Consider the following 27331-nt stretch of genomic DNA (forward strand, 5'->3'; position numbering starts at 1 on the left):
TTAGCTAATAATATAATTTTCTACCATATACAATTGAATGCACATAGCTAACAACAACTTGCTTTGTTCTGGTTTCACCTCACTCCAGTCTAAACTAACTGATTTTATAGGTAGGCCTAATTTACTACACATTGTCATTTAAATAACCTGAAAATATTGTGGATTATTAAGGCTAATAATCTTCCCTGCGTACCACCAGGGACGGGGCGGGGTGTTAGCATTAGCCATTATGCTTTTTTGGCTAAAGGTTGCAGGCTTGCCTTGCACTGGCTTTGGCACTAATCTTAAGAGATCAACAATATTTCCACAGACATTTCTGCACTTGTTTATGTAGTTTTGCTGTTGCACAAAGGAAGGACACAGATTGTAAATAAGTATGGAGACAGACAGCCTAGAGATAATTAAATAACAATCTTTCAGGGCTGGGTTTTGTGCACTGCATGACATGCCCAAAACAAATCATCTGAGACACGGCCATATGTCCAATCATGGGAAACCCATGTCAACCCATCTCAAACACAAATAATCTGATTACACAACGTACATTTAGTTAAAACAACCCAACATTATCTAATAAGCAAATAAGTTGCTGCAAAGCACAGACATTATTATGAACCCAATGTGTATGAGAAGGAAGAATATTCTGTTGTTCTCCACAGAAGATTCAAATAACACTCACAAGACAGTTCTGGCCATAAGCCCGTGATTAAGGCAATAGAGATGAGTTACGCACAAAGAGCCATTTAAAGCAACAAAAACATTCTTAAGCAGTTTGTTTATCTCACTCAAGTGGGCATGTTGTCTGGACTCCCTCCATGCAAAGCTGCAAGTATATCAAATTCATTTAAGCCTGGATTCAAGCCAGTGTCTAACCCCAGAAATTATCGCTTCATTTCCTGAGCAAACACAACTGCACTACTGCACAAATGAGTCACAGGCAACAATGATAGATGAAGATGAAGTTAAATGCACAAATTCAAAGTTCTGTCATGAAACTCTAGATGGCGCAGGCTCATAAAGTCCTTAACCCAATCTGCTTGCAATCACATCATTCTCTATAGGGCACAGCTGATGGGTTCCCGTTGTATTGGTAGCCAATGAGCTTGCTGTCCAACATTCAAAGTCTTGCCTAATGTTTGCGGCGCACTTTCAGAAACCCTCCACCTTCCCCAGCTCCACCTGTATAGATCTGCTATGGGGCAATTCATGTATGCTTATACAACAGCAGCATGTCATGCATGCTCATAGCAGCATGTTGTATGTATTGGCAGTGTAAAGGTCACGCGGGAAGTGCCAACATGATTACATAATGCATGGTGCGTCGCAGAGCTAGTGCAAGATGAGCATTTGTGGTTAAAGGGTATTTGTTTTTTGTTTTTTTGGAAAAATGACCAATTGTTTCACTAGTTAAGACCCTTACTCCTCGTCTGGGATTGTGCAGAGCCATTTGAAGCTGCATTGAATCTGCAGTTTGGACCTTCATCCCTGTTGAAGTCCACTATATGGAGAAAAATCCTGGAATGTTTTTTCTCAAAAACCATAATTTCTTTTCAACTGAAGAAAGAAGGACATGGACATCTTGGATGACAAGGGGGTGAGTAAATTATCAGAAAAATGTAATTCTGAAGTCAACTAATCCTTTAAGTGGTGTTTGCCCGTGCAAAACTCGCCACCACCAAGCTATAGTGTTGCAATGCAGTTACTAGCATGTTTTTTTAGCATGTTGCTATGGGGTTGCTAGGGTGGAAACTTAGTGATCAAAGTCAAAAGAGTACACCCTCAAGTCTTTGAGATATTTTGGTCTCCAGAAATTCTTTAATGCAAATTTACTTGTAGGGCTGCACAGTGAAATCGCAATTAAACCGCTTACGACTTGGCAAAGGCTGCAATTATTTCATGCGTAGCTTGTCAGAGCTGTATCAAAGACTATAGAATAACACAAGACAAGTCACTCATATTGCTTTGAATGGGAGAAAGTGCAACGTGCAATATGGCGGAATAAGTCCCGCCTTCTAAATAAGAGCCAATCGCCGACTGGTAAAGTCATCGCGTCACTGCAGCGGCCGTTAGAAGCTCCGGTTCACTACCTATAGAGACGCGCAGTTAGGACTTTGGTGATTTCAAATATTAAATTTAATCGAAAGCTTGGCAAACAGCTTTAGAGAATTTGATGTTTCCCCATTCAAAGAGATAGGAGCTGCACTTGCATGCCCGAGAGGCATTTTAAAGATGGCTGCCGAGTGAAATGACTTGTCTTAAAGGGACTTTGGCTGTATGGCTCTGTGTTCAGTAATATTGCTTCTCCATCTGAAAGTCAGAGGGTGCTCTCACAAAAAAAAAAAAATGCAATGCCCTGCTACCGAAGTACATAACACACGTCATTCCAGGAAATCCCATACTATTGCTGTAGCTGACTAAACAGAAGATTGAAACGCTTTGATTGATTAAACACACGACTGCCTTATTCTGTGTAAGAAGCCACATCATCTCACAGAAGGATGCTCAAATGTTATTATGTTTGGAGTAAAAACATGTTATTAAATGTTGTCTTTTGTTGGACAAGATGTTAATAAATGCTTCTCTTGTCTGGAAACATGTTTGACACATTTTGCTTTTTCAAATGTACATTATAAGCAACTCAAACTCGCAGTGCTTTCAAATGGAATAGTATTTGGAGCCATACTTCATTGACAAAAAACAAATCTTTCAAGCGCAATTTTAATGTTATTTTTCTAATCATCCGATTAATCATGCAGCCATATTTATTGGATACTTTTGCCGTTTTATTCTCTGCCAGAAGAAAAATTGCACATCTGATCATTTAAGTAAGTAATAGCACACCAAACCATAACTTTAAGCAATAATAATAATTATTCTATCCTTAGCAAACATCACAAACCAAAAGAAATTTCTATTCATATAGAGATTAAATATTCAAAACTTTAAACCTCTAAAAAAAAAAAAAAAATCAACAATACTCTTAATTCAGAACATAAATAGTTCAAAGACAAAAGCATGATTAAACTCTGAATAATTCTGAATAATAACACCCACAGAACTGTTCTGCTGACATGGAGTCAATGAAGAACGTTTGCGGTCGGTGAATCCCGCTGCCCTTATTATAAACAAACACAAAACAAACTGTCTCAGCAAAAACAGTGCTCCATTTATTCTGGGCCATTTCTGGAGTGAATGAACAATTCTGTGGACGTGGGTATGGTATGAATAATTCACGTCGAGAAGATTTAAAATATGCATATTTGGAGCCCTTACACTTGGCATGTTTCATCACGGCACAAAACAAACGTCAAGATCTGTACAAACACCCCAATATTAAAACACAAATCACACAACAGGCCCACACAAACAATGCATGCAGTTAAAGAAGATCCACGATGGCTGGAATATGACAACAGTGGCAGACATAAATGTAAAAGACTGTAAACTCCAAATTACCTCATAAAGCACAGGTCAAAAAATGTAAAGACCTTTTAGCATTCAAAATATAATATGCATGAGTCTTGAGCTAATACTACATGAGTACTGATTAGATCACGGATTGTTTAGCATATGGCTGATTGGTGCATATCAATGCATTCCAAAGCTTTTCATCTCTCATTCTCAATCTTCTCAGAACACCAGAGATCATATCTGCTGTCTGATGAAGATTTCCTCTGGAGCAGAGCCTGTTTAACTCAGGATTGAACCTGAGAGAGAGAGAGAGAGAGAGAGAGAGAGAGAGAGAGAGAGAGAGATCCAGTGCTCTCTTTCTACCCTAGAGACACATCAAGCTACAATTGAGAGATCTTTAACTAAACACTCTCTGTTCTCCACGACCTCGTGTACCGCTCAAACGCTCTGGGGTTTCATGTCCTGCTTGGGACTTTGTCTCCATTTTAATGAAGCATATTTTTTACAGTCTTTGAAGCACATGCTTTGCTACAATGCTTGCGGGAAAACACAGCCCTGCTCGATATATTGGTTAATCACTAGATTTTGGAGCTGAAACAACAGATCTAAGTGCCATATTTAGTTTTTGACAGGAATGAAAATGCGATTTCTGAGAAACGCTGTTGAAAGTGTATCGAGCAGCACAACATACTTGTAGCCAATCAGCAGCAGGGGGCGTGTCTACTCATGATGGGGGAGGGAAAAGAGTGAGCCAATCAGCAGTAGGGGGCGTGTCTACTTGCGATGGGGGAGGAGAGAGAGTGAATCAATCAGCAATAGAAGGCGTGTCCACTTGTGATGGGAGAGGAGAGAGAGTGAGCCAATCAGCAGTAGGGGGCGTGTCTACTCATGATGGGGGAGGAGAAAGAGTGAGCCAATCATCAGTAGGGGGCGTGTCCACTCATGATGGGGGGAAGAGAGTGAGCCAATCAGCAGCAGGGGAAGTGTCTACTCATGATGGGAGAGGAGAAAGAGTGAGCCAATCATCAGTTGGGGGCGTGTTCACTCATGATGGGGGAGGAAAGATAGTGAGCCAATCAGCAGAAGGGGGCATATCCACTCATGATGGGGGAGGAGAGAGAGTGAGCCAATCAGCAGCAGGGGAAGTGTCTACTCATGATGGGGGAGGAGATAGAGTGAGCCAATTAGCAGTAGGGGGCGTGTCTACTCATGATGGGGGGGAGCCAATCAGCAGTAGGGGGCGTGTCCACTCATGATGGGGGAGGAGAGAGAGTGAACCAATTAGCAGTAGGGGGTGTGTCTACTCATGATGGGGGAGGAGAGTGAGCCAATTAGCAGTAGGGGGCGTGTCTACTCATGATGGGGGAGGAGAGTGAGCCAATCAGCAGTAGGGCCATATCTACTCATGATGGGGGAGGAGAGTGAGCCAATCAGCATTAGGGGGCGTGTCTACTCATGATGGGGGAGGAGAGTGAGCCAATCAGCAGTAGGGCCATATCTACTCATGATGGGGGAGGAGAGTGAGCCAATAAGCATTAGGGGGCGTGTCTACTCATGATGGGGGAGGAGAGTGAGCCAATCAGCAGTAGGGCCATATCTACTCATGATGGGGGAGGAGAGTGAGCCAATCAGCATTAGGGGGCGTGTCTACTCATGATGGGGGAGGAGAGTGAGCCAATTAGCAGTAGGGGCGTGTCAACTCATGATGGGGGGGAGAGAGTGAGCCAATCAGCAGTAGGGGCGTGTCCACTCATGATGGGGAGGGAGAGAGAAGAGAGGAGAGTGATATCAACCTGAATCGTAACAAAGCACTGTTCGCCAGAGGAGAACTGGCCCCCCGACTAAGCCTGGTTTCTCACAAGGTTTTTTTCTCCATTTTAACACCTATTTGCCACTTGTTTGCCACCTGATGTCACCTGTTGGAGTTTGGATTCCTTGCCACTGTCGCCTTTGGCTTGCGCTTAGTTGGGGACACTTGACATTTGACTTGACATTTAATATTCAACAGTATTTTAGAGCTCTTTAAGAGCTGCTGTGCAGCCAAATAATGTACCAGTTATCACTGTAAAGCTGCTTTGACACAATCTACATTGTAAAAAGCGCTATATAAAGGTGACTTGACTTGAGGAGAGTGAGCCAATCAGCAATAGAGGGGAAATTTGAAGAAAGACTGTAGAAAGAGAGATGACTGAGAGACATTATAAGAGAGAAAAGCTCAGAGGAAAAAAAAAAGAAGGGTTAAGATCAGGCAAGAGCTTTGGGATCAAAGTTAATATTAGAAAAAAGCTTTCCAGCGCTGGAGAGACTGAAGCGGGAAGGCCTGAAAACAGTCGCCGAGGTTGAGTTGTTTCTGCTCCACACGTGAGTAACACTGGTTTTGCTGTTTCACAGAAACGAGATATGCTGTTGTTATAATGTTAGCTCTAGTAACAGGACAGTTTTGAGTGGCATTATTTGTCTGGAGCTGCTGGCGACCTGTGTACTCTTGTATACTCTATGTTCATTTTTTGTTCTTCCTTGTCGTTCGTTCATCATCTTCACATTGTTTTTCGTGAAGCATTATTTTGCTTCGCTTCAGCTATGATAAAGAGACATTCATCTCGGGAACATGAGTCATATTTAGAGACCAGAATAGACTTGGGTTGGAGTTTTCTTTGACTTGCAAATAAGCAACTTGCTGACTTGGCTTTTTGACTTGGCAGTAAGCAACCACCTAGCAACTACCCAGAACACCTTAGCAACCACTTAGTAACCAAACAGCAATGCCCTTACAACACACTAACATCATGTTATTGACGCCTGAAATGTCATTACAGATGGTATCTCTACTATAATTTTATGCATTGTTTATGCATTTAATCAATTAACGGAAATGCACCAAAAACATAAATGTTTAATGAGGAACGATCTAGTGCATGTCACCATGTGGCACATATTCTGAGCATCAATGCACCAGATGCTAGACAGCAGGGGTCAGACCTTCACACACCAAGAGAAGCCAATCTCTCCACATTTATTCTAGAGGAAAACCTCCAAATGACACAAGCAATGATGGATTGTCACGGCGGTGTTTTAAAATCGGCAGTACAGTGAGCTCTGGGCTGTAAGGACAGGGTCACAGGAGAGCTTGTGCCCTTGGCATTGACTGAGCATCCTGCAGATGAATTCATAACACACGCACGGACGCGCTCAAACATCTGATGCATCTCTAACACATCTGTTTGACTGACTGTTGGAAATAAAACACATAACCCATAATTACTAGCAGAACTCTGAGCATCCCAGAAGGTTCCTATAATGTTACCATATGGATTTGGTTTGGTTATTTTTGGGAAATAATTCCAAATGTTCTAGGATCTTTTACGGATTTGTAAGTATAAATTAACGTTTGTGTGACAACCAAATAAGAACCTTCTGTAAAGTTATTTTAGGTGTTATTTTTCAGAACCAAAAACAAATGTTGTTAGAACACTGAATGAAGGTTTTCTTTGTCACCCTAATAAAAATGTAAACGGAACATTTAATAAAGTTCACTTTAAAGGATTAGTTCACTTTCAAATTAAAATTTCCTGATAATTTACTCACCACGTCATCCAAGATGTTCATGTCTTTCTTTCTTCAGTTGAAAAGAAATTAAGGTTTTTGATAAAAACATTCCAGGATTTTTCTCCATATAGTGGACTTCAATGGAGCCCAAACGGCTGAAGGTCAAAATTACAGTTTACAGCGATCCCAGACGAGAAATAAGGGTCTTTTCTAGAGAAATGTTTGCTCTTTTTTTTTTAAATATGTAAAACCATAAATGCTTATCTTGAACTTAATCTCTTCTTCTTCTCTATTTGAATTCCAGCAGTGTAGATGCTGCTAAGTGTATTACTGCTTGAACTAAATTGTCATATACAATATGCTAGTGCAAGTATATAACAATTAATTCAAACTTTGACCTGAGGAGGGCAGTAATACACTTAACAGTGTCTACACTGCTTGAATTCTAATAGAGAAGAAGAAGAGAGCTAGTTCAAGATGAGCATTTATGGTTAAAATGTATAAAACTTTTTACCTATTTTTTAGAAAATGAGTGGTGATTTCTCTAGATAAGACCTTTATTCCTCGCCTGGTATCGTTTAAAGCCCTTTGAAGCTGCACTGAAACTGTAAATTTGACCTTCATCCGTTTGGAGGCCATTGTACTCCACTATATGGAGAATAATCCTGCAATGTTTTCATCAAAAACCTTAATTTCTTTTTGATTGAAGAAAGAAAGACATGAACATCTTGGATGACATGGGGGTGAGTAAATTATCAGGCAATTTTAATTTGAAAGTGAAATAATTTTTTAAGTTTCATTTGACTTAAAACCGTAAACTAGTGTTCTCAGAACATACTCCATACAGTGAAAAATTCTAAAGCAATTTGTACAGGATTCCTATTTGAACTTCTATCAACATTTGGAACCATAAAGCAGAAATTATATATCAAATAAGATGTTACTGGATGAAGTGAAAGTTTTAAAATTCTTAATTTGTTATGTTCCAGAGGGACATCTGGGAAACAATGTGTCCTAAAATACATACTTCTTGCACTATGTTGGAAATTCCCATTAGGATGCTTTCAAATCATGACTGAATGTCCATTAGAAACTGCTGACCAGGGCGGGAACAACAAAAAAAAAAAAAAACACATGACGATCGGAAAACCAGGACATTTGTTATGGACGTTCACGCAGTCTAGATAAACACAATTACTGCGAGTCAATTAACATTTCGCGCCCAGCACGTGCGGTCTCCAGTGATGCCGCAGTCACGCGCATCAGCATTTGTGTCGCCTCAACGCAATTCCACACAAAACACTGCCATTCATTTGCAAATTTAGATTATTACGTTTACATACCTGTCATAATTCCGTACGGTGCTCTGCGTGTGGGGTGACTGGCGGTGATGTGAGACATCATGGCATCCAGCGCGTCTCTCCAGTCAGACGCGGCGCTCCGAGCGCGCACACGCGCTTCTAGTGTTTAGCTCGCGGCTGAAGGGAGGAGCGCGCGCGCGCTGTGCCCGTGGAACACCAGAGCTTACCTTTGCGCGCGCGCACACTTGTTGGTACCATGCTAATGTGTGTTTCATTTATAATCATAAGTGTATATATATATATATATATATATATATATATATATATATATATATATATATATATATATATATATAAAATTATTATATAATTATTACTATAACAAATAAGAATTTTTACTCAATGGATGTGCATTTTTTAAATTATTTAATTATGAAATAAAATAAATGAAAATGCAATAGTAATTTAATAATATATAATATTACTACTACTAATAATAATATATAAATATACAAGACGTTATTCATTTTATAGCCTATTATTACTAAATACAATAATAAAATTATTGTTTTTAATTGGTATTTAAAATAGTTAAAATCTTTATCAGCACTAATAAGAAAAAAATATTTATAAGACATTAACCATATCCGTATAAAATTGAGAAATATTAAATATAACTCATTGTTTGTGCTGAAATCTTCTGGAATGATTCAACAGTAACTACTACCATTTTTCGTTTCACAATTATCTGCCTTTACTCATTTAATTTACTTTAACATGCAAATTAACAACTGAAATGTAGTTAATATTTAATTTTAACTAACAGGTGTGTTGAGAAATAAATTTTTCAACACTGTACCAGACTGACAGGGATCATTGTGTCTTGATAAATGGCGCCCTCTACTGATATCACTGCAGAACTGCACGTAAAGTCTTTGCAAAATAAATAAATAATTAATCAAGTAGATGGGAGATGGGAGTTATTTGTTCATAATAAATAAAAACGAAGAAGTCAGTTTACATAGTCACACAACATTTACTCATGTTCGTTTTAGCATGTTAATATAAACCTTTAAGACAGAAAAAGAAACCAAGAATGATTGGTAAAAAAATAACTTCATAAAATTAAACCGCCAAAGATGCTGCTCTACTGTTGACGAGTGTAACCTACAGCTCTAATGATTACACAACACAGTGGTTACACTATACTTCCTCGCTGAAAGGCTACAGAAGCGTTAAACTAAATATTTCCTCCAAATATACACAACGGAAGCTGGGATGAACATATTCCAGAGATGGTTTCTTCATGGTACAACAATCGTAAAGTGTGCAAACCAGACTATTTACATGAAACCTGTTACACTAGACCTCTAATGTTAGTTTATAGTAGCGAGTGTAACTTCTGAAATATTACAGACCTCTTCTATTTTACATGGAGTGAGAAAGTGCAAACGGGAATTTCATAATATGTGATCCTTGGTTCTGTCTCGCCTATTCAAACGAATATTACAACATGTAGAAAGGTGAGCACCATCACTGGTATTCAGAAACGTGAACTTTAGAAATCGTGTCCGTTAATTTCATGTGTTCTCCGTAATCCCGTCAACAGGACGCAGAGTCCCGTTTTCCGCAGTCCAGTCGGAGCTGAAGCTATTGGCCAATAAAAATACCCAACTCAGTTCCCAAAGCGACTTCGTCCACGAGGCCCGCCCCTGCCCCACCCACCCCGATGAAACGGTGGCTCGTTTCCAAATCTGTCCGGGCCCCTTTCGGGTGCTTGATCCCGCCAGTGCGGTTCCTCTCCCCTATGTCCCATGGGGGGCCTGTGAGGGGGGAAATCATGTCTTGGAGGGCCATCGTGTCTTGGAGGGCCATCGTGTCTTGGAGGGCCATCGTGTCTTGGAGGGCCATCATGTCTTGGAGGGCCATCATGTCTTGGAGGGCCATTGTGTCTTGGAGGGCCCATCATGGGCATCCGAAATCGGCCCGCAGGAGGTTCACTAAACATTGGGTTGGGGCCCCTGGGGGGCATCATTTGAGGGGCCATATTTGGAGGGTGATGGATGGGATGAGGCCCATTATTGGGGAAAGCAGGAATGAATGGTGGGCGGAGCCCCACAGTGGGGTGTGGCGGTAGAGGTCCCGGTCTGGACCCCAGAATCCCTGTGAGATGTGGCGGACTGAGCGCTTGAGCTCCTGTTGGGTCCATGTGACTCTTGGGAAGCTCAGAAGTGTCTTCTGAAGGTTCTTTGGTTGGGCTTTCTGATATTACAAAAGAGAAAAAAACACTTGCTTTAGCATTTTAATGATCTTGAACATCATTTACACATTTATCAGTCTTCCAGTCCAATTATGTGATATATTACAGGATATTCGCCACATAATTTTATAGGGCATCACTTGATTTTGTTCATATGGAATTGACTGGATGGATGTTTCATATCAGAACAGGCCTGTGTAATTACATTTTGATAGAATTTCAGGTTACACTTTATTTTAAGGTGTCTTTGTTACAGTGTAATAATACATTTAAGAATATTAAGTTACTACATGTACTTACTATAGGGTTAAGATTAGGGTTTGGTTTGGTTTAGGGTTAGTTGCATGTAACTATGCATAATTTACTGTTATTACTATAGTAACTACATGTAACATTTGTAAAATAATGGGTTACCGAATAGTTCCTTTGGAGTAACATGCACTGATGAATCATTTTGAGTCATTAATCATTTACAATACGACCAGGAAGATGTATTAAGAAAGTAAATAAATAGTTTGATTTCATGTTGAATTTAACTGTATATTGAGTCACACTTGTTCAGCTGTACCTGTGATGGATGGAGGAGGACCTGCAGGGTTCATAGAGGCCACTGGGATGACAGGATGGAATCCTGTATGTAACAATTCATAAACAGTTTATAATTTGTGTTATTATTTCATGCTTGATCTATCTATCTGTCAATCTGTGTCTGTTTTGTACCTGCAGGCATCTGTGGTGGGTTGAATCCAAGAGGAGGGAAAGGCGGAGGGGAGGCTCCTGTGATCATGGCTGGAGGTGGTAAACTCATGTTAGGAAGGGGTCCTGGGATGACATTCATTGTGGAAACAGGCTGAACTGAAGGACTCTGCAATACAGAGAGGAAATGGGTGAGGAAGCGACATTAATGATTGAGAAATCCTAAAGATATGTTCATAAGGACATGACATGAGTAGGCAAAGAGTGTTTTATGTTCTTTATTGCAAACAAAATACAAATAAACAAACCAGAAAACACTCATTTAAATTTAATTTCCTGCCATCTGGAGTCATACATTCAAAACTAAAGATCTTACATGCACAGGTACTGTACAACATTAAGCTCCCATAAGAAACAATGAAGAGGTTTCTTCTTCCATTACTTTTTTTGAAATATCAGCACAATCCATCGCCTGATCCTGGCATCATAAACAGTCTGACAATGTCAGTCCCCCAAAACATTTAACTGATGAAAAGATTATGGAAGTTGGTATAAAATCCTGTGGAGGTCATCCTTTTTACAAGGTGACTTGTTTTCACCAAAGACACCTCAGTGCAGGATAGTTTAGAAATAATTCTACATCTAAACATTTACTCTATAGCCAATCACAAAGCCAATCTTTTGACTATCAGCATAAGGTCTGGTCTAGTTTCCCACTTGTTCCGGGCCACCCACTTCAGGCTGGAATACACTATATGATTTTTGCCGAGCTATACAAGTCTGGACAAGTCGACAATAAGTCAGAGCCAGTCTGCAGATTTGTGTTGACCGATTTCATGGAGATGATGGACACAGACTCTGTTGTTTAGCTTCAGACTCTGATTGCATACAGTCAGAAGGGATCAAATATGTTTGATATTTTGAGCCCATTTTAGAACAGTTTCCATTTGTTATGCATCTCCTGGCAATGAGGAGCTTCTGCTTGAGGAACAACTCGAGAAGTTTGTGTGATTCTCAGTCAGCAAGTGTTTGATGCCTAACTTTTTAAAATTTGTTTTGATTTTAAAAGTCGTGTTGTGTGTTCCAGCCATTTGGCTTCAAAGCACCTGACTGATTTTTATATATTTTTTTGCAAGGGGTATCTGAAATATCACATTAATAGACTACCAGTAAAAAAAAAAAAAATATTATTATTAAATATAAAGTATTAAAATACAAAGTACAATGACCAAAAACATTGGAGAAATGATCTGAATGTATGCATTAATGTAATAAATTAAATATAAGGAGGGACATGGTGTAGAAAAAAATATGAGATGGGAGGAAAAATTATTTGGCAATGCTTTTGCGTTCTCTCGCAAATGTTTTACGTTCCCTTGGGAAACTTTGCATTCACTCACAAAATGTTTGCGTTCCCCCGAGAAACTTTTGCGTTTCACTCACTTTCGTTTGCGTTCACTCACAAACAGGGGAACGCAAATCATTTGTGAGAGAATGCAAAAGCATTGACTTCTTATTTCTCCTCCTATCTCATATTTTTTCCAGCACCATGTCCCCTTAGGGGCTCCATATAAATACAGTTACATCACAGACTAAGATAGACAGATAAAGTGTAATATATAGTTCTGCTTATGAATGGCTAGTAAACATGCTACTTTGTGTGTCAAATAAAAACTTTTGATGACACTCGCTTTGAGCTCTATGCTGAAGATCTAAATCACTGGATTCTCCACTGCATAAGTTGCAAACTTGACTTTGTTCTCAGGTGATCTGTTAAAATACTAAACACCAAAGGACTTTTCATACTGTGCTTAACCCCAGGTTATCATCATTCTATTCCCTGCTTTTAACTCCAGTTAAAGGAATGTTTCACACTTGTAATTCAGAAGCGGAGTTAGCACTGCTTTTTACCCGGGGTTATGAAAGACCGACTCTGGAGCAGGATTGGTCATAGTTTTCACTGTTAACCCTGCATTACGGTGCCAAACCTGTACAGTGTGAAACAACGTGGTGTTAGATTGTTATGACTAGAGGCATAGCAACCAACAACCAATCAAGTGCCTCATATTCACATGCTATGGACAGTCGCAGAAACACAACGCATTATATAAACAGAGGAAAATGTCAAATGGCTACAGAAAACAGAAAGATGATTCATTCTTAATTTTATAGTCCAATAAGTCCATTCAGAATAAACTTGATATTACAGTCGATAATATGAGTATGTGCAATACTAGAACAGGTGGAGCAACAGCATGAGAAGAATGAGGGTGTGAAAAGCCCTGAAGTTGCATAAGCCAACCAATGAGATTAGAGCTGCTGTTTTCTTGTTAGCGTGCAACAAGATCCATGAATGAGACGGTGACACTGGAACCACCAGGGTGTTTTGCTACTTTGACACACAAAGTAGGGGCAGTTGTGGCCTAATGGTTAGAGAGTCGGACTTGTAACCCAAAGGTCATGGTTTCGAGTCTCAGTACTGGCAGGAATGTAGGTGGAGGGAGTGAATGCACAACGCTCTCTGAGGTGTCCTTGAGGAAGACACATAACCCCCAATCACTCCCCGGGTGCCGCAGCAAAAATGGCTGCCCACTGCTCCAGGTGTGTGTGTGTGTGTGTGTGTGTACTTGGATGGGTGAAATGCAGAGCACAAATTCAGAGTATGGGACATCATACTTAGCCACATGATGTTTTTTGGGGTTTTTTTTGTCATCTTTTCATCTTAACCACTACCTTTTTATGCCTAGTATCATGTTTCCTCATTAATACAACAATTTGGAGTTGCAATTCTTCTCTACACTGTGCAGACTCTACACTGTTTCCCTCCATTCACACTGAGACAACCATTCCTTGAACTTCACAAAGTTTGACAAATCTAACAACACTTTTTCCTCAGAAATTGCTCTGCAACAGCCTGCGAACTCAAGACTCGACGATCCAATGACAGCAACACCTCTGTAAATATTTTGTTTTGATTTACATTGATAGAGGGAACTTTTTAGATTTTGCTCCAGTAATACTGATATATTAACTTTTCAGCACTTATATTTAGATTTCAATATTGCATTGCAGTTTGGTCCAGACACACACACAGAGATGATATCAGATATCCACTGACCCTATAGAGGCTCTCCATTAGCACAATCCTGACAAACACCTCTGTACACAAACACTTATAATGAGCATGCAGAATGACAGCAGACTGAGGACATCTAGTGGCACATTCACAAACTAAAGAATAATATATACTGTGGCTGCTTGTATTGGGGGAAAAAAGCTCTCAATTACAAGTAGTTTTGAGTTTGGTGCATTGAACCATAAGACTCCAATATGCAATATTGGTCTCATTTCTGCAGCGAGACATGCTCAACACTGAGATAGAAGTGCTGAGTCTGACATCTAAGGGTTAAGCTGTTAATCCTATATAGATTAACCTGTAAATGAATGAATGAATCGGTGTCTCCAGTGAACCCATATGTGGCTAAGGAATCCCATTACAGCAGAGAAAACGCACAGCTGCATTAAGCAATCTATATGATCACCTGGAATCATATACAGTTTTACTAGGAAGTTTCTAGCCATGTAACAGATTCTAGTTTCTAGCTAACAATACTTAGTAATAGACCTTCTTTTGGGGGGTTTAGTTCTTTATATGTTCTTCCTTTAGACTTATTTTCCATGCAGTTAAACAATCAGATTACAGTTATAAAATATTATTTTTCACATATAAATATGGTAACATTTTTTTCAACAAGATTCAATTTGTGAATACAAGTTAATTCATTAACTCATTTATTAATCTAGGTTAAGGTGTAAAAATACTACTGTTCATTGTTAATTCGTGTCCATTCATTATACATTAGCTAATGTAAATTTATACAACTTGAAAATAGTTAAATATAGTATGTGCAGAAATGCACTTAAACAATGATTAATAAATAATGTCCAAGTACTGTTTATGGTAAGATCATAATACCTAATGCAATAACTAATGAATTGAGCTTAATTGTTAAGTGTAACAATACAGTGCACAGCATAAATAAGTACACCCCCTCTGAACAAACACAAAAGATGTGTTTTCTTCATGATCACTAATACAATTCATGGAAAGATAGATAAGCTAAAATGTATTAAACATATACATAATAAAAATTGAGAAATATATGTCATTAATAGCCATAAAATAAGTAAATTAGCCTATTTTGTTTAAATTAAGGATTGCAGAAATGAGTACACCCTAGATTTAATTCAACAAATGTGTAATATTCTAGCACTTAGTACGCCCTCCATAATTTTGAATATACTGCTCTGACCCTTTTTGGCACGGAGTGTATAAGTTCATGACAAATTGTCACATCTGTCCTGTTTAACTCCTGGATGATGAGCTCCTTAAATGCCCTGATCTTTAATGGGGAGTGTTGCTCCACTCGTCCCTACAGGATCCCCCACAGGTGCTCGAGATTGAGTGCAATACATGTCCACAGAAGGTTTTTCAGTTTGGGAGAATGCATAACCTCATTGTCATGTTGAAAAATTGCCCAACAATGCAGGGAATGAGGAAAGGGTAACATCTTCCGTTTCAAGTTTGTGTATTAAATTACACAGTGGTGTGTGAATTCATGACAGCAGTGATTAAGCACAACTCCCTCACACCTTCAGCACTCATACATCCCTATATAAGAGCTTTACTACCACTGAACTTTACTGTGGGAACCAGACACTTCTCACTGTACTCCTCCTCTAGCAACAACAGAACATTTTGGATGCTGTTAGATCCAAAATGATTGATTTGGTCTCATGAGACCAGAGTATTGATTCCCAGAATCTATATTTTGTAAATATGGGCTTTGGAAATGGCTAACTGACTTCATTGTGTGCTACATTAGTTAGTTTAAGTGAGAACAACAACCATGCATGCCATTTCTGCAGGCTGCATCTTACTCTGAGAGATAATCAGTCACTCTTTTCATAGCTTTTGCTGGCTCTGAGACACTCGGTTGGTATTTCTCCTGCTCTTTGTCTAGCAAAAAATCCCTCATCACTAAACGAAAGCTTAAAATGAAGGCCTGATTATTTCAGGGGCCTTGTCACAAGTCCATTGTTTTTTAATTTCTGTGTTAATTTTTCTATATTTCCACACTTAACACAATGATTTGGTAATCCTCTTGTACCACTGTCCTCTTTTGTGCTAAGAAATAAGTCTCCTGACAGTTCTCTCCCAAGTGGTTTCATTGTTGTCACCATTAAGTCTGAGAATGATTCAGTGGGCTATAGAACACTTTTAATGGTCAAGAATGGCTTCTCTTTAAATGTTTTGGTTCAACATAGTTACCTGTTGATCACACATTGCCTTGAATTTACACCAGAACATTTTTATTTCATTTTATTTAGTAACTTTTAGGAGGGTGTACTCATTTTTGCTACATTTTATCACCTTGATAAGAAAATCGTATTTTCCTGAATAATTTTGACATGCTTCTTTGGTAATTGATTAAGCAGACTTGCTGGAACATTATATCTCTAAAGAACCCTTACATGTCTTCTAAGTAATTGAGTAATTACTGACTTTCAGAGGTTTCAAAGGGGGTGTACTCATTTATACTGTGCACTGTATATTATATTATATTATATATATATATATATATATATATATATAAATATATTAATTAGTGGTGGGCATAGATTATTTTTTTTAATCTAGATTAACCTCACTGTAATCTTGGAATTAATCTAGATTAAAATGGCTCATTTGAATTCTGTCGAAGACATTCAGAATATGTGTGCTACCCAAATAATGACTAAAAGTAATCCGCCATTTTGTCCGACAAAGCAGTCAGGAGTTAGATTAACCTCGGTGGAGTTAAACTTGAAAAATTGTGTATATTGACATCTTTTCGTGTTTGAAACAACATTGATTCTCATGTTCATTCATGTTTATTTGATGCTATAAACGGACTCGTAGTAAGAGATTGGCTTCCGACGGCAATCTGTCACGACCATGGTCACGACACAATATAAGTTTTTATTGTTTGAATTTCGTAAAAAAACTAACTTTTAAAGTTTGGACTTTGTTAAATATCATAAGTAACCTGCTCTGTCTTGTCTGTCGATGTGTTGTCAGTGTCCTCTTTGCTCCGTGATGCATTTATCACTGCGTGTGGCGTGACAGTGCCACGGCTTGTCGGACAAAGCAACAGTAACTAAGGGGGGCGGGTCTTTGCGAAGGGTCAATTCGGCTAGGTATACATCCGCGCTAAAATATCAAGGTGAAAGTCATCATAGCTTGCGTAGTATAGACCCAGCTCCCAACTCAACTTTGAGAATAGATTAACGGCGATATTTTTTTTTATCGCCCGATAAGAGTCTCGCGTTAACACAGCACGTTAACGTCGATAACGGCCCACCACTAATTTATTTATTTTTATATATATATATATATATATATATATATATATATATATATATATATATATATATATAAAGTTATACATTGTAACCACAAGTATTTAGACATTTAAATTGTCTGAATATCAAGCAAGCAGGATGTGGCACACTACTTTTTTGACCAGTAACAGTTTTAGAACATAAAACACAACAAAATTCCTTTTGGCCTATGATTCTTTAAAATATAAAAAGATATTTTGTTATCTAAAGGCTGGAATGGAATGGAATACACTTTTGTACAGATTTTTGCCATGATTTACAGTCTGGATGAATCAACACTGTTGTCAAAAGTCAGAGTTGACATTTCACAGAAAATCATGTAGTGTATTGATGGACACAGACTCTTGATTTTTAGCTTTTAACCATCCAGATTGAGGTGATCCAACCATGTTTGATATTTTTAGCTGATTTTAGAACACATAGTTTTAATGCCATAGAAGAACCATTTTTGGTTCCCCAAAGAACCTTTCAGTGAACAGGTCTTAAAAGAACCTTTTCTACTACGAAGAACCTTTTGTGGAATGGAACGGTTCCATGGATGTTAAAGATTCTTTGTGGAACTATTGAAGCCAATAAAGAACCTTTATTTTTGAGAGTGTTGTCATGCATCTCCTAGCAATGAGGCATGTTTCTGCATGAGTTTGTTGTGCTTGGAACAACTTACTTCTGGTATTCGTTTATGATCGGCTACGATGTCCATTTTTAATCTGTAACCATTTACAAGATGGTCAAGAATATGATGTCTAGCAGATTTTAAAAGTTGTGTAGTGTATTCCAGCATTAACAATGACATTCAGACATTTGTGTGGCTTAAAGGTGTAGTAAGTGATTTCTGAGAAACTGTTGAAAGTGGATCGGAACTAGCAGCACAACACACTTGTAGCCAATCAGCAGCAGGGGGTGAGTCCACTCATGATGGGGGAGAGTGAGCCAATCAGCAGTAGGGGGCGTGTCCACTCATGATGGAGGAGGAGGAGAGAGAGAGTGAGCAAGAGGTAGATTTGAAAAAAAGACTGTAGAAAGAGCGATGGCTGAGAGATATTACAAAAGAGAAAAGCTCAGAGGAATGTCACTGGAAAAAGAAGGGTTGTGCTCAGGCAAGAGCTTTAAGACCGCTTTAAAATAAGCTTTCCAGCAATGGAGAGGACGAAGCGGGAAGGCCTCAAAACAGATGCCGAGGTTGAGTTGTTTTCTGTTCCATATGTGAATAACAACAAACAGCTTAACAAAGATATGCTGTTGTTGTCATTTTAGCTCCAGTAAACAGAAGAGTTTTAGTGTCATTGTTTGTCTGGAGCTGCCGGCAACTAACAACTAATTCTTTGTTGTATAAACTCTTGTGTACTGTTTGTTCATTTTTTGTATCTCTTTGTTATTTGTTCATCCATCATCTTTTTATTTTTCACGAAACATTATTTTGCTTCACTTCAGCAATGATAGAGAGATATCCACTCTTGCATTGTGTGTTTGTGCATTTTGGGGGCGGAGCAAAGAAGGGAGGGGTGTGTTTGTTTGGGTTGATTTAAAAAAATAAATAAAAAGTGTTTCTTAGAAATCGCTTACTGCACCTTTAAGTATCCAAATACTTTTCAATGCCATTGTTTTAAAGAAAGTCGACTGCTGCTCCATGGGGAACATTGAATAACAAAGAAAAAAAAAAAAAATGGTATGTTTGGCATCCATCTCCCTGCTCACTTATCAGACAGGACAAAAGTTTTATACACACTACTAAAGTAAAAAAAAAAAAAAAAAAAAAAAGCAATTTTAAAGGACTTTAAGACCGATACAGCTTATAGCAATTCATGCACAAGCCCCTGTCAGTGTTTCTCAGGAGAATCGTCCTTCACAGCACTTACAGTACCGCACAGACAGCGCTCCTGATGCTGGCTTGAGATCTCAGTAACTCTCCAGGTCCTGGATCAGGCCTTCTTGAGACTGAACCTTCAACCTTTGAGTTAGTAGACTGGATCCTGAACCATCAGGCTGTTTACATCCACGATATAAAAAATAAAATGCCCCGATTGCACAGTACAATAGCAGCAATGTGAAACAGTGAGCACTTTAGAATTTTGGAAATTTATGTCTAAGTTGCTTTTGAGTGAACTTTAATTGGTTTCAATTTTCCCTTGCTAAGCTATTGTGAATAGGAGAAATTAACAACTAATTTATTAAACTAATATGCCTTTAAAAGACAAATGGTGGACCTTTGTTGTATAACGTTTTCAGCTTATTTTATGCATACCTCATATTTTATGTAAACAATAATATTAGTTTTAAATAGTAAATAATATTTTATAAGCAGGAGTTATGCAAAAATTCAAGGAATTTGGCAGTGTGGTCTAAAAAGAACAGCACACATCTAAGCTGCCAAACAAACGCATGATGCTGGAACTGAGAAAAAAAGCAATTACTTCAATTTTAAGATATTCTTCTACAAGACTCATATGTGAGCAGGCATGTTCTCTTAAAGTGACCCTATTATGCTTTTTGAATATTACCTTTCATGCAGTGTAATATAGCTGCTTGTGAATGTAAAAGGTCTGCAAAGTTTCAAAGATCAAAGTGCACAATCAATAAAGTTGTTTCCTAGAAGAAAGAATCGATTCTGAACTGCTGAAAGGAGTAATTCCAATTTCACTTCCTGTTACATGGCTATGTAAGAATGTCACAAATTTATGCCAGCCTATGGTCTTCATTGGCATCCTGTGAATGTCTACTTTGACCCTCAAACATTGTAGTTGTAGCTGAGACTGAAAGAGTGTGGTTTGTGTTAATGACATGTCGAGAAGATGCTGTGAATCCACTTTGATGCACTTCAAAAGGGTGAGACTCAAGCTGGAACTGATACGGTAAAACCGACACCATTGTTACTGTTCATATCACTGTGCATCAAGTGCTGAGGAAGATCAGATATGGAAATAGTTGTTTAATTTCTGACACGCACTGTAAGTGGTCAACCGATCACAACAGATGACTGGGTCATGTGACCAATCAGAGCAGTCTCTCAGAAAGCAGGGGTTTAGAGAGACTGAATCTTCGAACAAACCGTTTTCAGACTCTTTGAGAAATGAGATGATGTGCAATGCATATTATGAGAAAATTAAAGGGTTAATTCACCCAAAAATGAAAATTCTGTCATTGTTTACTCACCCTCGTGTCATTCCACATCCGTAAGTTCCACATTCGTTCATCTTCAGAACACAAATTAAGATATTTTTGATGAAATCCAAGAGCTCTCTGACTCGTCCATAGGCAGCAATATAATCAACACTTTCAAGGACTAGAAAGGTACTAAAGACATCGTTAAAATAGTCAACGTGACTGCAGTAGTTCAACCTTAATGTTATGAAGCGACGAGAACACTTTGTTGAATTAAGTCATTTTTGCTTTGGTTTTGCGCACAATTTATCCTCTTCCCTGTCAGTCTGTTACGCAGCTGGTGCAGTGAACGTTGAAAGTGGAGGTTATATTGCTGTCTATGGACGAGTCATAACTCTCAGATTGCATCAAAAATATTTTACTATGTATTCTGAAGATGAACGAAGGCCTTACAGCTGTGGAACGACATGAAGGTGAGTAATTAAAGGGTTAGTTCACCCAAAAATGAAAATTCTGTCATTTATTACTCACCCTCATGCTGTTCCACACCCGTGAGACCTTCGTTCATCTTCGGAACACAGATTAAGATATTTTAGTTGAAATCCAATGACTCAGTGAGACCTTCATAGGGAGCAATGACATTTCCTCTCTCAAGATCCATTAAGGTACTAAAAACATATTTAAATCAGTTCATGTGAGTACAGTGGTTCAATATTAATATTATAAAGCGACAAGAATAATTTTGGAATGAATCACACACTGATTCATTTATGCTCCGATGCATCCTGAAGCAGTGTTTTGAAATCGGCCATCACTAAAGTCATTATTTTGTTTTTTTTGGCACTCCAAAAATATTCTCGTCGCTTTATAATATTAATATTGAACCACTGTACTCACATGAACTGATTTAAATATGTTTTTAGTACATTAATGGATCTTGAGATAGTAAATTGCTCCCTATGAAGGCCTCACGGAACCATCGGATTTCAACTAAAATATCTTAATTTGTGTCCCAAAGATTAACGAAGGTCTCACGGGTGAGGAACAGCATGAGGGTGAGTAATAAATGACAGAATTTTCATTTTTGGGTGAACTGATCCTTTAACGTTTTTTTTTTGACATTTGATGTATGTAAACCTATTGTAGGAGACCTCCAAAAAAAAACTAGAAACCTTTAAAATAGCATAATAAGTGCACTTTAAGTCACTCACTGAAAGTCAAAGCACTGAAATGTCTTGAACCTGATGTCCTGTAGGCTGGTTTAAAAAATGGGCTGAGTTAGGGTGTGTTCACACTTATAGTTTGATTCGCTTGATTAGTGCCAGTCCGCTTAGCATTCACATCAGCATTTTTAACACCAAACCTAATGATGTATATTTCCTTTTATGATGTATATTTCGGGACGGAACTTACCGAACATCCAAAACAATGTTGTGTGCTGGGCGAAATGCACTCGTTGCATGTGCATAGCCTGCATATGATGGTATTTTGTACAACTGAGAAGACGTGAAGCTTAAAAAAATGTGTAAAGGAATCAAAAACAGTGGCATGATTTCCTTCGTCGAGGATCTGCTGCAAGAAGACAAGGTTCTGAAGCCTGTACTGAACTGTGATGGGCAACATCGTGACTTAAAACAGGTATGCTTGAGCATCCTTTCTTATGTAGGGTCGCATCTTGTGACATCATGTCCTGTTTTTTGTTCGTTTACATGTCTTTGGTTTGTGCTGCGTTTATATTTCATTCTAACTGCACCAGAGTTCGTTTTCAGTGGTCTCCATCTTTTCAGCGGTCTTGGTCCACTTGGGTTCCACCAGGGTTCAGATGGCAGCTTCACTTATTCAAATGAACCGTACTAACAGAGCAATCGCACCAGGGTTCGTTTTAATGGAACCAAACCTGACAAGTGTGAACACACCTTCAGACTCATGAACACCGGATTCAGCACCGAGCTGAGCAAGATATCAATGTGAATTAGGTAAAATAAAAAAATTCTATTAATCTGCTAAAACTTAACTCCCCGGTTTCACAGACAAGGCTTCAGACTAGTCCCAGACTTAAACACATGTTTGAGCTGTTTTAACTGAAAGCAACTTGCACTGACAATATATCAGTGCCATTGTTTTATTTTAAGATGCACACCAGTAATGTTTTTTTTTTTTCCAAGGCACATTTATAAAAGCTACTTAAATGTTCTGACTGAACAAAAACCTAATCCTGGCTTAATGTAAGACCTTTCTGTGAAACCAGGCAAAAAAAATAAAAGAAATATTAAAATATTAAAAAGCATTTTTTAAACTAATATGTCTTATCACTGCAAAAAAAAAAAAAAAAAAAATGTAATTTTAACTGTAGAATATTGTAAAAATGTTAAGGGGGGAAAAAAACGTGTTAATAGGTTAACAGAAAGTTCCCTGTGGAAAAACTGTATAAGATCTAACCGGAAGTTTCTTGTAGTTTTACAGTACAATACTGAAGAGTTTTGCAAACAAAAAACAAACAAGAAGTCAACTTACAGACCTTATGTAGCCCCGCCCCTTTTCAGCGCTGCGCTCGTCTTCCGGTTTGTATTTCCACAGCATGAAGGTAAGATCTTACGGATTTATGAACGAACTGCTCATTTTAAAATCTTCCCGGTCTACTGACATTTGTTATGACATCTGCTTCAAACATTACAATACTCATGATAACTTTCTTTAATTCTACAATAAGTAAATCCACTTCACCAGCTAATTTCTCTTCGACAGCGATGCCATAGAAATATAGAGCTACCGCAAAAGCAGAAGTTTAAACACAAAATTCTAAAGATGGCTGCAGGGCTTGTTTTCTGGTGCATAAGGTCTATAATTTACAGTGAAAACTGTGAACTGACATTCCCAGAATGTCATTCCCATTCCCAGCATGAAACTTCTCATTTGAAGGCATTTCATTTAAATTATTATTGTTTCTTAATAGTTTTGTCAGTTATTTGGGTTTTTTGTTACTACTGTTGTCTAATGAATGTTTACTGCATTATTTTAGTGTCATGTGTGTTACCATGATGTTTTGTGTTTGTGTGAATGACTCTGTTCACCTTCTGTATACTAGTATATGCTTCAGCTTGTGGAAAACTTATTTGATGAACTTTGATTATTTTACTACCTGCATTATTATGGTGGTTGTTAATATGTGTTAAAGGTACAAAACACATTTTAATAGCAGTGTGCCTTGTTGGGTTTATTGGTTTAAAATTTCTTGTTTACAGGTTGTTCTGTAAATATGTCTTCTTTTTACTGATTTTCTTTTTTATAGAATTATTTCTGGCAACCACAGCTGCCAAGATTTTTTTTTTTTCGTTGTTGTAAAAACACAGGGTTTTTTTCTTTTTGCAGAGATCAAATGGTTGACTACAGGACCATATGCTAGCATTGAGCTCTGTCCTCAACACGGGGATCACTGACAGTGTAACATCAAACAGGAAAACAGCCCTTCAGCATGTGGAGACATCAGGGCAGATGAACTGATGTTTTGATCAATCATTTAGCAAATATGAGGAACTAATGAACCATAGCAGAAGTAATGAAGTCAATGCTGTTTCTTCCAGAGCAGAGAAAAGATATTTACCTTTGAAATGGCAGTAAAAGCTGATACAAATATTTAACGGTGGATTTCAGCTATTAAAAGTGTCCTCAATCTTGCAAAATAAAAAATAAAAAAAACAGGAAATGGTCTAAATTAAATGAGTGTTTGTTCTTTTAATCTATCATGCTGCTGATTACCATTTTGACTCATCCCTCAGTTTACAAAAACAAGGAAAAACCATGTTAACAGTAAAGCACATGTAGCCTGTTGTTGTCCTGTCCCACAGATTCCCTTTTAAAGAACATTATTGTAAATATTTTTTATTTGTTTCTATAAAGTGAGAGGACAAGTAAAATAGATGATGCAAGTGACATATGTGGTAATCAACACCATGATACTGATGATTAACTAGTTCAGATTATAAATCATCTGGATGAGTTACGTTTGGGGTTGTTTTTTAGGGAAACTGTAAAAAAATAAATACATAAATAATATGGTGGTCAGAATTATTGGCACCCTTGGTAAATATGATCAAAGATGACAAAAAAAATAAATCTGCATTGTTTATCCTTTTGATCTTTATTTCATAAAATTAGCAAAAATCTAACCTTTCATTGAAGGAAAAGTATTGAAAGTGGGGGGAAAAAAACATTATGAAATAAAAGTTTTTTCTCCAAAACACGTTGGCCACAATTATTGGCACCCTTTTATTCAAAACTTTTTGCAACCTCCTTTTGCCAAGATAACATCTGTGAGTCTTCACCTATGTGTCTGAGTCTACACATTCCTTCATACAGAATCTCTCCAGATCCTTCAGATTCCCAGCTCCATGTCGGTGCTTCTTCTCTTCAGCTCACTCCCCTCAATTTCTTTAAGGTTCAGGTCAGGGGACTCGGATGGTCATGGCAAAAGCCTGATTTTGTGCTCAGAGACACATTTTTGTGTTGGTTTTGATGTTTGTTTTGGATCATTGTCCTAATGGAAGATCCAACTATGGCCCATTATTGGATTTCTAGCAGAAGCAGTCAAGATGTCCAGGACCTCCAGCAGAAAAATAGGCCTACAACATTAAAGGGGCTTTATGTAATAATGACACCCAGTGTTCAAAATAGGTACTGCAGTCCAAATTCAAAATATCGTTTGGCCCGCCCCCTCGTTCAAAGACGCAGGTTGCCAGCTTTTACAGCATATGGTTGCCAGCAACAATAGGGAGCGTAATTGACAATGAAAGCTGAGGAGGCTTAAACACTGTAATTTATCCGTTTTGATATGCTGTGGTTCATAGAGCTATTTAGATGGATTCAGAGGCTTTTTAGTAGAGATGCACAGATTGCAATTTTCTTGGCCGATTCCGATTTTTTGTTAGTGTGATCGGCCGATCCCTATTTTTTGCCAATTCCGATATTCTTTCGAAGCACTATAAATGACAACATATACAAACAAAAATCTACTTTTCTTCAATGCAGTTTTATTTTCATAAAAAAAAAAACAAGTAAAAGTCAGTAATAAAATATAAACAGCTCAAATAAATGCAATAGAATATAGAAAGCTATGAAACTAAGTTTTTTGGGTAACTGGGTTTTTATTCAGGTAAGAAATACTACAGAAATTAAAGTAATCAAATGTAAAATAACACATTGTGTTATTTTGCATTGGTTACCTTAATTTCTGTAGTCTTTATTGCAAATAATTCTTACCATTAAAGTTATAAAACGTATTCAGTCTTTGTCTTTTGTTCTTTGATTAACACAGACAGCAGCAGGAATATTGGACTGCTGTCCCTTTAAGAGTTTATGAACGGTGTTCAACGGACCTAATACTGTTACACACGACATGGGTTCACTTTCTTAGCTATTTAACGATTCAAAACAAACTGTGTTTATCTGTGTACTCGCCAAGATTGCCTGTGCCGCTGTTTTTGACATTTTGTATGTACTTGACAGTTTAAGCTCAGTAAGCCACTCATTTTGGTACTTGTGACCCTGTTTTGACTTCTGTCTCTGTTCGTGGCTTGCCCGCTCCACCGCTCAGTGGTGCGCGCGCTTTTGGTGTGACCGCAAAACCTGTGGGGATGACTAAAATTACGCGCAACACAAGCACTACTTACCGGAGCGAATGAGACGAGAGAGAGAGGAGGCGTCCGCGCGTGTGTGTGTCACTTTACCGTGACAGAGAAGAGAGCGAGAATGCGCAGCTGACATTGCCTGATTCTCTGACCCAGTTCGTTTGCTGGTTTCCATGGTTGTAATACGCGGTTTTTTCCGCCAACTGGCAACCTGTGATGTCGAAATACTATTGGATAAACTGCAGCACGAGGTTTCGCACAGACCAAAACAAAAACAGATCTTCCGACACGGAACGCACATTTTCAAAGTAGAATATTTAGCTGCAGCATTGTTTTACTGAGAAACAAGTAGGTGAACTTGGCATGTTTCCTAAATATCTGCAAACATATTGGGGTATTTTCATGCTTTATTAAAGTAAAAATCGTACATAGAGCCCCTTTAAAGATCCAGCAGTATATTTAACCGCGGGGATGGGGTACTTTTTATCCATGTGTGCACCAAACCCATCTGGTGGGTTTGCTGCCAAAAAGCTCTTTTTTTAGTTTCATCTGACCATAGAAGCAGGTCCCATCTTTAGTTGATTGGAACTTCTTAATTATTGCCCTGATAGTGGAAATGGGGATTTTCAATGCTTCAGCTATTTTCTTACAGCCACTTTCCATTTTGTGAAGCTCAACAAACTATATTCTTTGGTTTTACTCATTGTAACAAATGATTAAGGGAATTTGGCCTTTGTGTTTCCTTATATTTATACTCCTTTGGATCAGGAGATCATGGCTGGACAATTTCATGTTAATAATCACCCTAGTGAGGCAAAAAAAAGTAAATATGAGTGAGATTCAGAGATATTTTACTCATAAAAAATTCTAGGGATGCCAATAATGGTGGCCAACGTGTTTTGGAGAAAAACATTTCATGTGATTTTCACCCCACTTTCTTTTGTTTTCCT

The 27331-nt window shown here is 38.2% G+C and overlaps 1 protein-coding gene across 2 annotated transcripts in view; it reads right to left on the reverse strand.

The window, feature by feature from the left end:
* Positions 1-9283: 9283 nt before the first annotated feature.
* The window catches only part of scaf4b (SR-related CTD-associated factor 4b), a 36912-nt gene continuing 18864 nt past the window's right edge, over positions 9284-27331 (reverse strand). For both annotated transcript variants that reach the window (XM_067365245.1, XM_067365244.1), the window contains exons 17-19: positions 11239-11383; positions 11087-11149; positions 9284-10520 (exon numbers count right to left, since the gene is read on the reverse strand). In XM_067365245.1, coding sequence (XP_067221346.1) covers positions 9934-10520; positions 11087-11149; positions 11239-11383 — 795 coding nt within the window. In that variant the 3' untranslated portion in view covers positions 9284-9933. The remainder of the gene's footprint in view (positions 10521-11086; positions 11150-11238; positions 11384-27331) is intronic.

Source organism: Chanodichthys erythropterus, chromosome 17 (genome assembly GCF_024489055.1).
Source record: "Chanodichthys erythropterus isolate Z2021 chromosome 17, ASM2448905v1, whole genome shotgun sequence".
Classification (NCBI taxonomy): Eukaryota; Metazoa; Chordata; class Actinopteri; order Cypriniformes; family Xenocyprididae; genus Chanodichthys; species Chanodichthys erythropterus.